At 45.5% G+C, this 16,106-nt stretch overlaps 1 protein-coding gene across 3 annotated transcripts in view; it reads right to left on the bottom strand.

Moving 5' to 3' along the window:
- Window positions 1-16,106, bottom strand: part of UMAD1 (UBAP1-MVB12-associated (UMA) domain containing 1) — a 108,580-nt gene that overhangs the window by 73,066 nt on the left and 19,408 nt on the right. The window contains exon 4 of one of the 3 annotated variants that reach the window (XM_074986209.1): window positions 7,338-7,355. The exons of the other annotated variants lie outside the window; for them this stretch is intronic. Within the exon in view, the coding sequence (XP_074842310.1) occupies window positions 7,338-7,355 (18 nt within the window). The remainder of the gene's footprint in view (window positions 1-7,337; window positions 7,356-16,106) is intronic. 3 annotated transcript variants of the gene reach the window in all.

Raw genomic sequence — 16,106 nt, forward strand, 5'->3', positions numbered from 1 at the left:
AACATATTAGGGGGTTGGGTATCATAAAGTCTGAGAACCCCAGCTCTAGGAGTTCCCTGCCAGTCCCAAGCCTGGATGAAGGAGGTAGGTCGGTTAGATAAGTGAAGATGCGCTGACCGTGAAACAACAATAAGGATGAAATCCAATGCCAGTACAACTATATGATAAAAGATGTCGGCTGGGACATTGCCTGGATAAACAAGGTCCATGACACCAATTGAGTGATCGGGGTTTGGTCGACTACCGAAAGAAAATTACAATTAACACTTATGAGATCAATTGGAACTTGGAATGTCCAAATGCTGTGGGCAACTGGAAAATTAGAGATGCTTGGAAGGAGATGGAGAGATACCAATGTGACACACCTGGACTTATGGAGATGCGTTGAACGGCATCAGGAGAGATGTGCCTTTGCAAAGTCATTTTGGTCAAGGAACAAAATGAAACATGAGGCAGAAGTCAGATTCCTTCCTAGCAAAAGAGCTAGAGGAGCATTACTAGGATACAAACCAGCAAGTGCAAGAATGATGGTAGCAACATTCAAAGCAAAACCATTCAACACCTCGGTCATGCAGGTGTATGCACCTACATCAGTCATTATGGAGGAAGGGACTGAGCTATTCTATGAAGACTTGACAAAGATAATGGGGGAGATACTGAAGAGAAATGTGTTCCTCATCAGAGGAAATTGTAATGCGAAAGTTGAAACAGGTAATGAAGGTTGGGAGAGAGTCATGAGAAGGTTTGAATATGGAGAAAGAAACAAATAAGGTGAGAAACTATTAGAATTCGCTACAGAGCACAAAAGGATGGTGATTGGCCATGCCAAGAAGGCAGGGGACTGGACTCGATGACCTCCCAAGATCCCTTCCAGTTCTATGAGATGTGTATCTCCATATATATTTATTTTATTTTATGGTGATCTGTAACATGAGATTCCAACAAAAGGACTGTAGGAAGTGGACATGGCAATTGAATAATGGGAAGTTCGAGAACATGATAGATATGATTTTGATAAGAAGAAGATGGGTTACATCAGTACAGCAGTGCTGAACTTTCCAAGGAGCAGATATAGACTCAGACCACAATCTAGTAATAGCAAACATTAAGATAAAACTCAAGTGTAAGACACAGTTTAAGAAGAGAAGAGACATGGCAAGGCTAGGCGAGGAAGAAATAGGGAATGCGTAAAAAGCAGCACTCAAAGAGATTAAGAATGTGGCCACAGAGAAAGACTCAGATAAGAGAGTCGAAGAGATAGCCACAGCGATAGAAGATGCAATTCAGCAGACTGTTCCAGAAGAAGAGAAGATCAATAAGAAGTAAATTACTCATGAGATACTGAAGTTGGTCCAAGAGAAAAGAATGTTGACGATCAAAAGGGATTTTTCCGAGAGGGCGGAACAGCAATATAGGGCAAAATGCAATGGATGTAAGGAAAGCGGCCAGAAAGGATAAAGGTGAAATAGTTAGAGGAGTAGCGTGAAGATACAGAGAGGTATTACAGTGAATGTAAGACCAGGGAGGTGTATAAAATGATTAGGAATATTAATAGGAAGTAGAAGCCGGAACAAATGGCGATCAAAGATGAGAACGAAGAGCTGCTCACAAACAAGAAGACTGTGCAGTGATGGACGAGATACTGCATGGATGTATATAAAGCACAGTTGGACCCGAGTGTCTCAGAGCGACTGATCGAAGAACTGAAAGATATATCTCCACTGAGCATCGAGAGTGTGACCAATATTTTGAAGGAGGAGGTAGAAAGAGCACTGAAACCACTTAAGAACAGCTAGAGCCCTGGAAATGATAAGATCATAGGAGAGATGATCAAACATGGCAGAGAAAGTATGATTAGTAAGTACACCGACTATGTAAAATAGCATGGAAAGAAGAGAAGGCACCTAAGGAATGGACAAGATCCATGCTAGTGAAAATACACAAGAAAGGAAGTACATTGGAGTGCAAGAACTAATCAACGATTGCCCTAACGAGTCATCTAGTCAAGGTGTTGATGATGATACTGACAGACAGACAAAGATTGCAGACAGAAGAACATCTAGCAGATGAGCAAGTGGGGTTCTGGAAAGATACAAGCACCATTCAGCTGATATTGGCACTAAGATTGATAGCAGAGAAAGCTCAATGAAAGAATAAGAACATACACACTTGCTTCGTTGATTTTCAGAAGGTATTTTACACTATCAATCAGAAATTGACTTGGGCAGTGCTGGAGTCATATGGAGTGGATAGCAGACTGATACGGTTGTTGAAGGATATCAATGACAATTCAGAGGCTGTGATGAGAACAAGCAGGGAGTTGGGAAGGTGGTTCAGAACAAGTAGAGGTACAAAACAAGGAGATCCACTATTGCAGAGTATCTTCATTACACATCTAGAGTGATGGACAAGAGCAAGAAAGAGGTAGAAGAGATATCTATGCACGGGAAAAGAATTAACGATGTGAGGTTTGCGGATGATATAGTTATCATTGAGGAAGATGAGGATAGCTAGTGAAAACGGTGCAGGTGCAAAACAAGAAAGAAAAGCAGTACGGACTGATTATGAACATCAATAAAACAAACAACAATGGCATTTGGAGATAAGGCAATAGGAAGGAAGATCAGTGCAGATGAGAATGACTAAAGAACGTAGAAAAGTTCACATATCTGGGGAGCAACATAACGTATGATGTAGACTGTAAGAAGGAAATACAGACTAGAACAGCGAAAGAAAGTTTGAAGGCAATGGATAAGAACTGGAAAAACAAAGTGATTAGCTTAAAAATGAAGCTGAGCATCTTGAAAACATGTATATTAGCAGCATGTTGTATGGATGTGAGACATGGGTGATAACGAAAGATTCAACCAGAAGAACACTAGCATTCCAGAGAAGTTGTTATAGAAAGATCCTGAGAATAGGATAGATGCAGAAGGTTACCAATGAGGAAATATATAGGAAGATACAGCTGAAAGAGAACCTACTGCAGAAAGTTATACAATAGAAGTTACAGCCATTTGGGCATACCTGCAGAATGAATGATGAACAAAAAATCAAGACCTTGGTATCATGGACGGTTCGAACAGGAGAGGCAAACCCACACAGAATGGGTAGATGACATGGCAGATTGGTGTGAAGCCAGTTTACAGACACTAAGCTACTCTGCACTGGACAGGGAAAGATGGAAGGAAATAGTCAGACACCAACAGGCACTGAGCCGATGTTTGATGATGATGATGATAAGCAAAAAAAAATCCTTAAGGCAGCATAAATTTGCACTCCTTACTTGTATCTCAAACCCCAAAATGGGTTTGTGTGTGGATTTTTGCTTGGTTTTTAATTTAAACCTAACACTTAAGTCTTTTAATTTGAGACTGGCATAAACTACTTTAACATCTTAGATCACTTTTAAATTCCAGGAATGATCATCTAAAAATCTCCACCACACAGGAACACATGGGAAGAAGGCTAGCTGCCATAAGCAGCAGGTTAAATGTCACCATAAAAGTGGGTGGAAGTTGGAACATGCTTTTTTTCTTCTGTTTATTGTATGAAAACAAATGTCTGAGAGGTTCTCTTTTGTTGAAGCTTGGTTTTTTCATTAGAAATGCATGCCCTGTATGTCCTGTAAGATGTTGTGATAATGGAAAAACTAGTGAAACTACCATATCACAAGTGGTAGTTATGACGGTTAGTACATGTTAATGAATTTCCTACACTTTGACAATGGGTGATGGTAGATTCAGCAAAGTGGTCACTCATAAGCTACATCAGTTGATGGGTGTAGGGAGGATGGGGGCAACTGCCCAGGACCTAGCAATGCAAAAAGGGCCTGGAGTTCCCAGCCATTACTCCTGTGGCAGTGATAGCGCTGCAAACTCTGGAGGCCCTTTAAATTGCCACACAGGGCACTCCAGGAGACTCTAAAGGCTGTCTGGGAGGAGGGGGTGGGGAGGGGCGCAGCACTGCGCAATCCAGGCAGCACTGAGAGCTGACTTTCTTCAGTGCTGCCCCTTGGGGAAGCACAGAACCACTCCTGCCCCCACCTCGCCCAGGGGACCAGCATATCTGTCGCCCCTCCTCACATCTCACCACACCATCATCACCTACAAGAAGCCTTGACAGCCAATAAATGACAGCTTTCTAGTGCATGAAGTTTTTGAGTAAGCTGCAGTTTGATATGTACATACTCCAGAGTTTGCAGCATCATAGTCCTGAACCAGTGAAATGCATCGATTTCTCAGAAGACATGGCAGTATCCAACAGAGAAGATAGATTGGCCTGTTTTAAAAATTTGTTTCAATGCTGCAAGAATTGCCTGCCTGATAAACAGTTGCACAGGTGGTTATAATTTATTCAGTAACAATCTTGTTACCTTATGCTTTATGTACATTTATTGAAACACACAAATATCAAACCCAAGCATTGTTTTAGCCCTATCCCTGATTCTAGACCTAAACTTCCCAACCAAGTCCAAGTTTTGGTGCTTCTACCTATGTTAGAACATCCCAATTTTTGACTTTTCAGCCTATCCAGAATTTTATGCGCCACCACATCAGGCTTCTTAGCTTTGTCTTTGATCTCCAGTCACCATTTAGCCCATCTTACTCATTAGGTATACCAGCTTATTTGGCTGCTAACTCTTATTTTCACTTTGTCAGCAATAAGAGCCTCAGTTCCCTGCTTCTTCCACATGCATCTCCACACTTTCACCCATGCACTGGGAAAAAGGTCAGTCAAAATCATAACGCCACCAACATCCTTCAAGCTCTCAAAACTCTCCTGCAATAAATACAGTGAATTGGAGTCCAACAATAGATAAGCAAGTGCTGAATTAATACTATAGCATTTGCACAAATCTTCAACGATTTTTATTTTTGTTATGCTGTCTTCCTAACCATGGTGTTTACTTGTTCTGCTCATTCCGTCTGGGGCATCTGGCACTGGCTATTGTTGGAACACATGATACTGGGATAGATGAACCATTGATCTGATCCAGTATGGCTGTTCTTATGTGTAACAGTTAAACTTATAAGCCGCGTCTACACGTGCACGCTACTTTGAAGTAGCGGCGCCAACTTCGAAATAGCGCCCGTCACGGCTACACGTGTCGGGCGCTATTTCGAAGTTAACATCGACGTTAGGCGGCGAGACGTCGAAGTCGCTAACCCCATGAGGGGATGGGAATAGCGCCCTACTTCGACATTCAACGTTGAAGTAGGGAACGTGTAGTCATTGCACGTCCCGCAACATCGAAATTGCAGGGTCCTCCATGGAGGCCATCAGCTGAGGGGTTGAGAGACGCTCTCTCCAGCCCCTGAGCTCGATGGTGGCTGCGTGGAGCGGCCCCTTAAAGCTCCCCACCCCCTCCCTTCCTGTGCAGGAAACCGAGAGAATGTACAGGCGGCAGCCCAGACACGCGGCCAGCCTGCACGTCCCTCAGCCGTGACAGACACCCCCCGCAGCTGTGATGGCCGCATGCCAGCCCCCTAAGCGCCCCCAGGGAACCCCCCCCAAGGGGAGCCAGGGCTCCCAGCCCAGAAGCCAGGCGGGGAAGCGGCAGCGGGGCCCCTCCTGGACAGAGGCCGAGCTTCAGGAGATGCTGGGGCTCTGGAGCGAGGAGGAGGGGCTCCAGGAAATGGGGAGCAAGAGGTGGAACGCGGATGCGTTCACTCGGCTGGCCGAGGGCCTGGCTGCCCGGGGTCACCCTGCCCGCACTCCGGATCATGTCCAGAGTAAAGTGAAGGAGCTGCAGCAGGGTTACGCCCGGGCCCGGGATGCGGCCGGCCGATCTGGGGCCGCCCCCATCACTTGCCCCTTTTACAGGGAGCTCAGGGACATCCTGGGCCCCTGGCACACCTCCTCCCCTGCGGCCACTCTTGATACCTCAGCCAAGGAGCCCCAGCAGGCCCCGGAGGCAGAGTCCGCCCCAGAGGCAAGCCCCACACCCCGGGGGCCCCCCCAGGAGCCCACCCACGGGGCACTGGAGGAGAAGGAGGGGGAGTCCTCCTCCAGCGACGCTGGCCTGAGGATCATCCTGCCATCCAGGAGCTCCAGCCGGGCGTCCGCCCCCCGGGTGTCCCCCGACCGTGGGAGTGGACCGTCAGGTATGTACCCCCCCCGGTGCACACCCCCGGGGTTGAGGGGCGGGGGTAATAGATATGACCAGGGCCCTCCACATGCCCAGATGACCATGGCCCCAAGGACAGCAGTGGCATGTCCCTCAGAAGAGTGCATCAGCCCCTGCCCCCCGACCAGCACGACAGTGCCATGCCCCATCCCCGGGGATGGGGGGAGCGGAACCTCTAGGGTCCCTCAGGGGGAGGGGGTGGGACACCCAGCAGCAGCAGCATGTGATGGAGTGGGGGGAGTGCAAATGCGAGACTCAGGCTACATATGGGAAACAAGCAGAATAGCTCCCAGTGGCTAAGGATGACCCTGGGGCAACAACTGGCAGGTTACACCTCTGCCCTGAACAAAGAGGAGGGAGGATCCGAGCTGGCTTTGAATCGGGGGCAGCAGTTAGAGGCTAGGGGAAGGGAGAGCTAGAAGGCAGCCAGCCTGAGGAGGGGGAAAGCTACACCCCAGAGGGGCACCCCTCGGGGTCTTCTCCCCAGGACGGGTTGGAAGGACTGTCTCTGACTGCTGTACTGTCGCTTCTGTGAGAAACTGGGCATCTGTTGCCGAATAAACCTCCTGTTGTACCTGCTGAGTGAGAGTCACTCCTGACAGCGGACGGGGTGCAGTGCAGGGGGACCCCTGAACCCCATCACAGCAGCATCTCCTAGGGACGGGGATGGGGAACCTGCAGCAGAGGGGTGGGGGGACAAGGGCCACGGTTCGGGGCCCACACTAATGGCTGTCTCCACTCTTCCTCCCCCGCTCCTGTGTTCCGCAGCTGCACCATCGGAAGGACCGGAGAGAGCTGGCGAGGTGTCAGTGGTCCCGGACAGCCCTACAGGGCCATCACTCCAGGCCACCCCTCGGCGGAGGACCGACCAGCCCCACGGCGGGGAAGACGGCGGACCCAGCACCACCAGCCGACAGCGACGGACCCCCAGCTGCTGGCCCTCCACCGTCGGCAGCTGGAGGCAGCCGAGCAGCGGCTACAGGTGGAGGAACACCGCCTCCAGCTGCAGGAGTGGGCGCTGGCCTGGCACGAGAAGGCATGGGGGGCCTACATGCAGACCTTCAACCGTATCATGGACTACCTGGCCCCCCATGCCGCGCCAGCTGCCGCTGCGCCCGCCCTGCCTGCTCCAACTGCTGCTCCACCCGCTGTGCTGCCCGCCGTCGCACCGCCACCCGCTACCGAGGGCCCTTCTGCCGAGGGGGACCTGGGGCCAGCTGACACTCGCTGGCCGCATCTCCCGGTCCGCCCAGCCCTCAGCCAGCCCCAGCCAGGGCTGAGGCCGAGGCAGGGATCCCGGCCGCCCACTCCCAACACTGGACTTTAGGGGTGTGGGGCCCAGGACGTGGGCCCCGCCTCCCCCTTTGTATATATTCCCCCCAGTTTCAAGTTAGTTTGTTGTAAATAGTTTGTATATTTGACCCGTTACAATGCTGATCCTTACCCCCCCATGTAAATAGTTCTCCCCTTCCTTGTCTTCCCCTTTCATCTTATCCCTATTTATAATATATATATATATATATATATATATAAGATTTTCCCTGAAAATAGTTAGTCTTGTTGATAATAATAATAAGAGTTCTAAAGATATTTGAGTTGACGAACAACTGTCTGCTTTTATTTACAAGAAAAGTGTGGGGGGGTGCTCTTGGGTGCTCTGTGGTGTGGGCGTAGGGGCAGGGAGTGTTGTGGAGGATGGGGGGGGGGCGTGGGGGGCCTGCCAGCGTTCACCCCGTGGCCTCATCGAACTGGGCCCGCAGAGCCTCCTGGACCCGGGTCCCTTCGGGGTCCACCTGGCGACTGGAGGCAACGGGTGGCTGCACATCGGCCCTGCCGGCCTCCAGAGCCCAGCCCTGAAAGAAGGCCTCCCCCTTGCTCTCCACGAGGTTGTGGAGGGCGCTGCACGCACCCACAATCTGGGGGATGTTGGTGGGGCCCGCATCAAGGCGGATGAGGAAACACCTCCAGTGCCCTTTGAGGTGGCCAAATGTGCGCTCCACCGCTTGGCACTCATGGTTCAGGCGCTGGTTGAAGCGCTCCTGGCTGGCAGACAGATGGCCCGTGTACGGGTGCATGAGCCAGGGCTGGAGGGGGTATGCCGCATCTGCGATGACGCAGAGGGGCATGGTGGTGTCCCCCACAGGGATCTCCCGCTGGGGGATGGAGGTCCCCGCCTCCAGCCGATGGTACAGGCCCAAGTTCTGGAATACCCGGGCGTCGTGGGTGCTGCCAGGCCAGCCCACATATATGTCCAGGAAACGGCCCCGGCTGTCCACCAAGGCCTGGAGGACCACTGAGTGGTAGCCTTTCCTGTTTAAGTAGTGTCCTCCACTGTGTTCCGGGACACGGATGGGGATGTGAGTCCCATCCAGAGCCCCGAAGCAATTGGGGAAGCCCAGGGTGGCAAAGCCCATGATGGTGGCATCCGGGTCCCCAAGACTCACGAGCCTGTGGAGGAGCAGGGCGTTGATGGTGCGGACAACCTGCAGGGGAAGCACATGGGAGAGCACCAATGAGGAGTGTGCAGGGTGTGTGTGGCCCTCCCCTCCCCGGGCCCCCCACCCCTCCCCTGCCAGGGCTGCCTCCCCCTCCCCCCGTGGGTCCTCTTACCTCCATGAGGACAGCCCCGACGTTGGCCTTGCCGATGCCAAACTGCTGGCCCACAGATCAGTAGCTGTCTGGAGTGGCCAGCTTCCAGACAGCGATGCCGACCCATTTCTCGACGCTGAGGGCACGCCGCATGAAGGTGTCCTGGTGCCTCAGTGCAGGGGTGAGCCACTGGCATAGCTCCAGAAATGTCTGCCGGCTCATGCGAAAGTTCTGGAGCCAGCGGTCGTCGTCCCACTCTCCGAGCACCAGCTGCTCCCACCAGTCAGTGCTCGTGGGGTAGCTCCACAGCTGGCGGCGTGTGAGGTGGGGGGCGGGGGGGGCGGGGTGCTGCAGGGTTGGGGGTTGCGTCCTCCTCCCCTGCGGGCAGCTCCTCCTCTGTGGCAAGGAGGTGCTCAGCTGCCTCCTGCAAGGCATGGAGCAGGGCGAGCACTGCTCCTGCAGGGGCGGCTGGGTGGACCTCTGGCTGCTGCTGCTGCTGGGAGTCCATGACTGCGTCACTCGAGGTGTGCGTGCCTATGGCTCTGCAGACCGCGTGCTCTGCAGGCTGTGTGTGTCTGGGAGGGGCCCTTTAAGGGAGCGGCTAGCTGTTGCCCCGGAAGCGCTAGTCAGCCCTGTGACCCTATCTGCAGCTGTTCCTGGCACCCTTATTTTGATGTGTGCTACTTTGGCATGTAGACGTTCCCTCGCAGCGCCTATTTCTATGTGGTGCTGCGCAACGTCGACGTTGAACGTCGACGTTGCCAGCCCTGGAGGACATGTAGACGTTATTCATTGAAATAGCCTATTTTGATGTCGCTACATCGAAATAAGCTACTTTGATGTAGCGTTCACGTGTAGACGTAGCCATAGATGGTGAGACCTCTGAGGATGACTGTCTTCTTTGTCTTTGTATTTTTCTTCTTCCCTGTGTAAGCTCAAAAGCGCTCTCTCATAAGGAGAAATTGGTCTAATAAAGAGATATTGGCTCATCCACTTTTGTCCTGGGAACAACATACCTACAATAACAATGTACAAAATACTTGATTATGGTGTTTGGTTAAGCACTCTTTTTACATCCTGACTGGTGACAATATATGGGAAATACAACTTCTTAAAACTATTTTTAACTGACATATGGATGTTCCCCCAAGAAAGATTTATGAACAGAGCTTTGTGAAATCTGGAATTTGAATGCAAGACTAGACTGAGGCTCAGAGATATCTATTAATTAATTAAAACACCATATTCCATATATGCCAAATAGTTATTAAAAACCTCAAAATAACACATTTTATTTAAGGAATTAAATTTTCACTTAATATTGAGGAAAAAGCTTTATCCGTGCTGTAGATTCTGACAAACATTAAAAATAAAAGTCCACATAAATCAGCACATCCAACAATTGTTCTCATTATCATAATCAAATCAAAATTAATCAGGCAGAATATTAATATATTTTACAGAAATTTAAAAAGAATGGCCCCTCACTATAAACTCACACTCTTACGTTTCCCAAAAAGTCCCCAGTTTACAGTGAAATATAAATAATATATTAACAAACAAATGGATATGAGAGTTACATCCTTAAACAAAGAAAGGATCTTTCCTAGCATTTAAGGAACATTTACATTAGGGATTTTGCGGGGGTGGAGTAAGGCAGGTTTCATTCATTTTCTAATCTACTGTAATTACACATTTACTTGTTGGATTTAAATTTTTGCTCGGTTTTCTTCACTGTGCACTCTAACTTCTGCTTTTATAAAAATGTGCAAGTTAACAATGAAGGATGGTGAAAAATTGTGTATGTTAAACAGTTGTACAAAACTCTTACAGGCTGATGACTAAATAGCTTTAGGATTAATTCTGCATCCAAGTTTTAAAATTATAGTCAAGCAGAAGGCCAGCAAAACTGAAGACTGAGAATCATTTTCTCTTTAAAAGATTACTATTCTAAGTGTTCTAAAATACACTGACGTGAATTGTCTGGAAATATATTAGGCCTCATGAGAGCAGTGGATGGGGATTAGTGGTCCAAATCTGGAGTTCCCTGCCGTCTCTCTCTCTCTCTCTGTGTGTGAAGAAACAGTACCTACTGTGTCTTCAGAAAAGGAGCATCACACTGCAAAAGTTATTCATGATTGTTTAGAACTCATCAGCTTTCTCCAAAAAAAGAATGAAACATGAATGAGCAAAAACACTAAGGGCATGCTAACAAGATACATTTCCTGGTTTTCAGAGGTCTGAGCAGAGCTAAACTTGACAGTGTACAGAATGGACCTCTCTAATACAGAACTCTCTCATCTGGCAACATCCATAATCTGGCATAATTTTAGTTAGCCAGACAACCACTTATCATGGGTGTGTCCAAATTTCCCATGGGCCCACAAAGTGCGTTTACAGACCCAGTCCTTCTCTCAACTTTCTGTGCTGTTATTTAGCTGTAATTCACCCCAACATGTCTTCTAAGAGCCCAGTAAGAACTGTTGGTAATGTGATAGATGAAATTGACCTCCCATGATATGGCAAATTCTCTCATTCAGCACTGGTCAGGTCCTTAGGGTGCCAGACTAGAGAGGTTCTGTAGAAGGACATGAGACACTAATGAGCACCCTTACCTGTGTATTAATAAAGTTTTGGGGCATTTAAATTTTGATTAAAACAAACATTTGAATTATTAGCAAATCTGTTCAAAAATTAACACCAAATATAGTACTTAAAAATCTATTGTAAAACAGCTGCCACACAAGATAGTTAATTATTCACATTCTAAACCACCTTCATTTATCATATGAGTCAAAAAATTGGACTAGATGAGTCAGCAGGACTTTTCAGCCCCCATATGATTATTTTATGATGGAATCTAAAGTATCTCCATATTCACCACCTCCCTATTAGTCATTTACTCAAAATAATGCCATTTTTTAAATCTTGTGACAAAGGTCAAGATCTTGCATTAAGTGGTGCAAGGCAGGATCCTTGCACAGAGCCCCAATAAAGTTAATGGGCTCCACATGAGCATAGTTTATTGCAGGAGAAGGGTTTAAGTTTCCTCTCCAGCTTAGCCTGTTGGTTTAACTGCAATGGCACATAGAACACTGAAATCCAGCTCAACAAACGAACTAGATCAGAACAGTGTTAGCATTCCTGTACCACTGTACTGTTTGAAATCCATGAAACCAATTCTGTCATCACATAACGAAAACATAACTCCAACTTCACATCCCTATATATGCGAAGTATTTTACAATGGTGTGTTTTGTTCAACGTTAATTATTAAAAATGCTACTACTCAATGAACAGAAATAGTAAGCATCAATTCCAGTTTATACTAAACAGGCATCTAATTCCTCAAACACAGTTTTTGCATACGCTTGATTCCCATAGAGATTCTTTGAGAAATTCTTAATTTCTGCTGCCAAAAACAGCTTAATCTTTGTTATTTTAGATTGCATTGTCCTTATAATGGATGTACACAAGAGAACTTTACAAGAATAAGTGAATTAGAGATTTTAAAAAAAAAAAAAAAAAAAAAAAACTCACCGTAATTCTGTTTTACAAATGACATGGGCCAGTAGTACTCATCTCCTTTCAAGTGTAATTTATTATTATTTTATTAATTACTGATGAATCATGACAGTAAGACTGCCTGCTGTGCTACATCATGAACAATAAAATTAGGTTTGGCACTCACATAATAAGACAAATACTAATGAAGTTCATATTACCAAGTTCCATTTATCTATAAACATTAGCAGACTTAAACATAATAGTAACAAGCTTATGAAATACAGTAACAGATATGTTAAGGTTAAGCAAATACAACAGCAAAATTCTCAAAAAGACACAAAAAAGGTGTCTCAGGCTCTTTTCTGTCTCAAGCACAGAATTAATTCATAACTGTGTTTTTGTAACTGTAGAAAACCCCATTATTAATTAAACAAAACAGCAGAAATGTAGCACTTTAAAGACTAACTAAAATTATTTTATTTGGTGATGAGCTTTCATGGGACAGACCCACTTCCTCAGCTCAATCTCGTTTCCAATACAGGCTGACATTTACAAGTACAGAAGACAAAAAACATTGCAATAAAAACTGACAAATCAAATACATGGGGGGGAGATTGGGGAGGGGGATGTTAATTGTCCTGCCTGAGATAATTATAAGCATCATAGGAAGGGAAGCAGTCCTTGTAACGCCTGAGTAACTGATGTTTCTGTTCAAACCACGTGTTAACATGTCGAATTTGAATATCAATTTCAAATCACAAATTTCTCCCTCTAATCTGTTTTCAAATTCTTTTTGCTCCAGGAAAAAAGAATTTAGGGGCAAAAGCTCATCTACACACAAAAACAGATCGACAGAGCAATCTGCTCTGTCGACAGAGAGCAGCCAGACTGCCCTGGTGCTGTTGAGAGAACAGCTGACTGGAAGCTCTGCAAACCGTGCTGCTCGGTAACAGAGAGGTAGCCATGTTAGTCTGTACTCCAACAAAACAAAACAGCAGAAATGATTTAGTCAGTGACAAGCTGTCATCTGTCCCAAGAAAGCTCATCACTGAATAAATTATTTTATTAGTCTTTAAAGTGCTACATTTCTGTAGTGCTGCCTGTTGAACTGGAAGCACTCTCTGTCGACAGAAGTGTCTACACGGCACTTCTCTTGACAGAATTCTGTCGACAGACATGTTATTCCCCATATTTTCAAGGGATAACACTGTTGAAACAAATGCAGAGTTCTGTCGAGACTCTGTCGACAGAACATTTTGTGTGTGTAGAATAGATGCTCTCAGAGTTATGTCAACAGAAAGCCCTTCCGTCGACGAAACTCTCTAATGTAGACACAGCCTAAAGGTAAGAAAATGCCAGAAGTAAAGTTAAATCTGTGCGCATATTTCTCCCCTCTCTCTCTCTCTCTCTCTCTCTCTCTCTCTCTCACACACACACACACACAGTTATTCATGTTGCACTTACTCACTACAAGTTAAGAAAAAACAAATTTACATTTGTACATCTACAAACACAACTTTGTCAATTCACACTGTGTGAAAAGTAGTAACCTCGCTTATACTGTATATAACTGGACAAAATCCAATTTTTTTAAAAAACGTAAATACAGGTTTTTCTTTAAAAATAATTCTATTTATAATTTGAAACAAATGAACTTAAGGCCTAGACCTATTACAACCTATTAAAATCATGTAACTTAAATAAAAAAATGAATCAGTGTATGTTTGCTTTCAAATATTAAAGAAATTCAAACCACTGAACTGATGGAATTCACTGGCTAATTACCTGGAATCAGACTACACTGAAGTGATAAACCAACTTTGCAGTTGGCAGAAGGCACAGAGAGAATGTGCTCTTCATTTCAGTTTCTTCAACTATTTGAGTTCGATGACTAGTTCCAAATTAAGAAGCCAACTGAAACTGAAAAACCAGGAAATCTCATTGCTGGACTGCATGAGGTGAATACAAAGGCAGTGTGAGAAAAATCAGTTTGGAAGTCATTCTGTTGTAACTGGAAATTCTTAGAGATGTGTTCTTGTATTCCACATAGGGATACACATTCATCCCATGCATCTGAGATCAGAGATTCCTAGCTAGTAGTGTTCATTGTCCACACCTGAGCAGTTGCTCTCCTCATGATGCAGACCATACATGGTGATGCAAGCTAATGCCTCTCCAGTTACTCTTCTTACCATTAATCAAATAAGACCCAAAAGAAAGGGAAAGGAGGGCAGACAGTGGAATACAAATAGAGGCCACGTATATCAAAGATTTTCAGTTACAGGCGAGTAATCTTCATTACTTTGAGTACATGTCCCTATATTATACACAGGGGGTCCCCTTTATATATCATGGTTAGAGACCACGAAATCGTGATGTATAGTGAAACGATGTATGAAGGGGAATTTCCCCCCACAGGAATCATGTAAACACAGGGTGTTAGGGTCCTCACATGCAGTAACGGGGCCCAAATGACTTATAACGGTGAATTTTCTTCAGTAAGAATGAATGTAAATATACTGGTATAGGGACCAAGTCCTTTAAGATGTTTTCTTGTTTTAATGTCTGTTAGCAAGGAAACACATACACTATGCATTAAAACATTTTTAACATAAAAATTCATAATTCAAACATACAATTTAAAGCATTTTAACCTTAAAACCCAGAGGGCCCTGCTTCAGTATGTATTAAAACATTTAATGTACAAATTCATGAAATGAAAACATTAATTTTACCCTTAAAACACAGAGGGTGCGTCTACACTTGCATTCCTCTTTCAAAAGCAGTATGCAAATGAGGTATGACGAACATGCAAATAAGGTATAAATTTGCACACTGGCACTTCATTTGCATATTCTACTTCTGAAAGAGCTTCTTTTGAAAGAAAAAAGCCAGTGTAGACGCTGCTCTTTTGAAAGTAAACCCATCTTTGAAAGAATCCTTCTTCCCTCTATTTAATGGGAAGAAGGATTCTTTCAAAGATGGGGTTTACTTTCCGAAGAGCAGCATCTGCACTGGCTTTCTTCTTTCAAAAGAAGCTCTTTTGAAAGTAGCATATGCATATGAGGCACCAGTATGCAAATTTATACCTCGTTTGCATTTTTGATTTACCTCATTTGCATGCCTTTCAAAAGAGGAATGCAAGTGTTGACACACCCAGAGGGTCCTGGTTCAGTAGGAATTAAAACATTTTCTTTAGAGACTGAATTGTGAAGACTGCTTTCTGTTCAGAATCACCATCTTCTTCACTATCAGATATAGTTTCTTCTTCAAAACCATGCATGTCCAACTCTAACAGATCATAATTGACCAGAAGCAAGCCATGTGACTCCAACAATGCATTAACATCATCAGCTTCCACTTCATGGAAGCCTGCTTCCTTTGCCAGTTTCACTATTTCATCATGAACACCTGCGTTCCTCAATGCTCTTCGATTTTCACTATGAAACTTGCAATGGCTTTAATCTCTTATCCCATTGGTGTTGCCCCCTAAAAGGAGAGCAAGTCTATCTTTCGCGACTTTGAGACCAGGAGCAGTCTTCTCTTTCACAGAAATAGATGTCCGAGAAGGTATGCACTTCCAATACTGCCCAGTTTCATCAACGTTAAAAACCTGCTTAAAATCATAGCCACCTTCTTCAATGATTTGTACAGATTCATTAGGAAAAGTTTCTGCAGCACCTGCATCAGTGCTGGCTGCTCCTCCCTGAATCTTTATGTTTTTGAAACTGTACCTTTCTTGGACACAGTGAACTATCCTCAGGCAGCCCTGAAGGGCTTTTCATTTGAAGTAAATTCCTCTCCTAACTGCTTTTTTAAACCTTCATATAAGCTTAAAGCCTTTTCTTGAATTAGGGCTAAGCTGATCAGTGTGTTCTGG

This window comes from Carettochelys insculpta, chromosome 2 (genome assembly GCF_033958435.1).
Source record: "Carettochelys insculpta isolate YL-2023 chromosome 2, ASM3395843v1, whole genome shotgun sequence".
Classification (NCBI taxonomy): Eukaryota; Metazoa; Chordata; order Testudines; family Carettochelyidae; genus Carettochelys; species Carettochelys insculpta.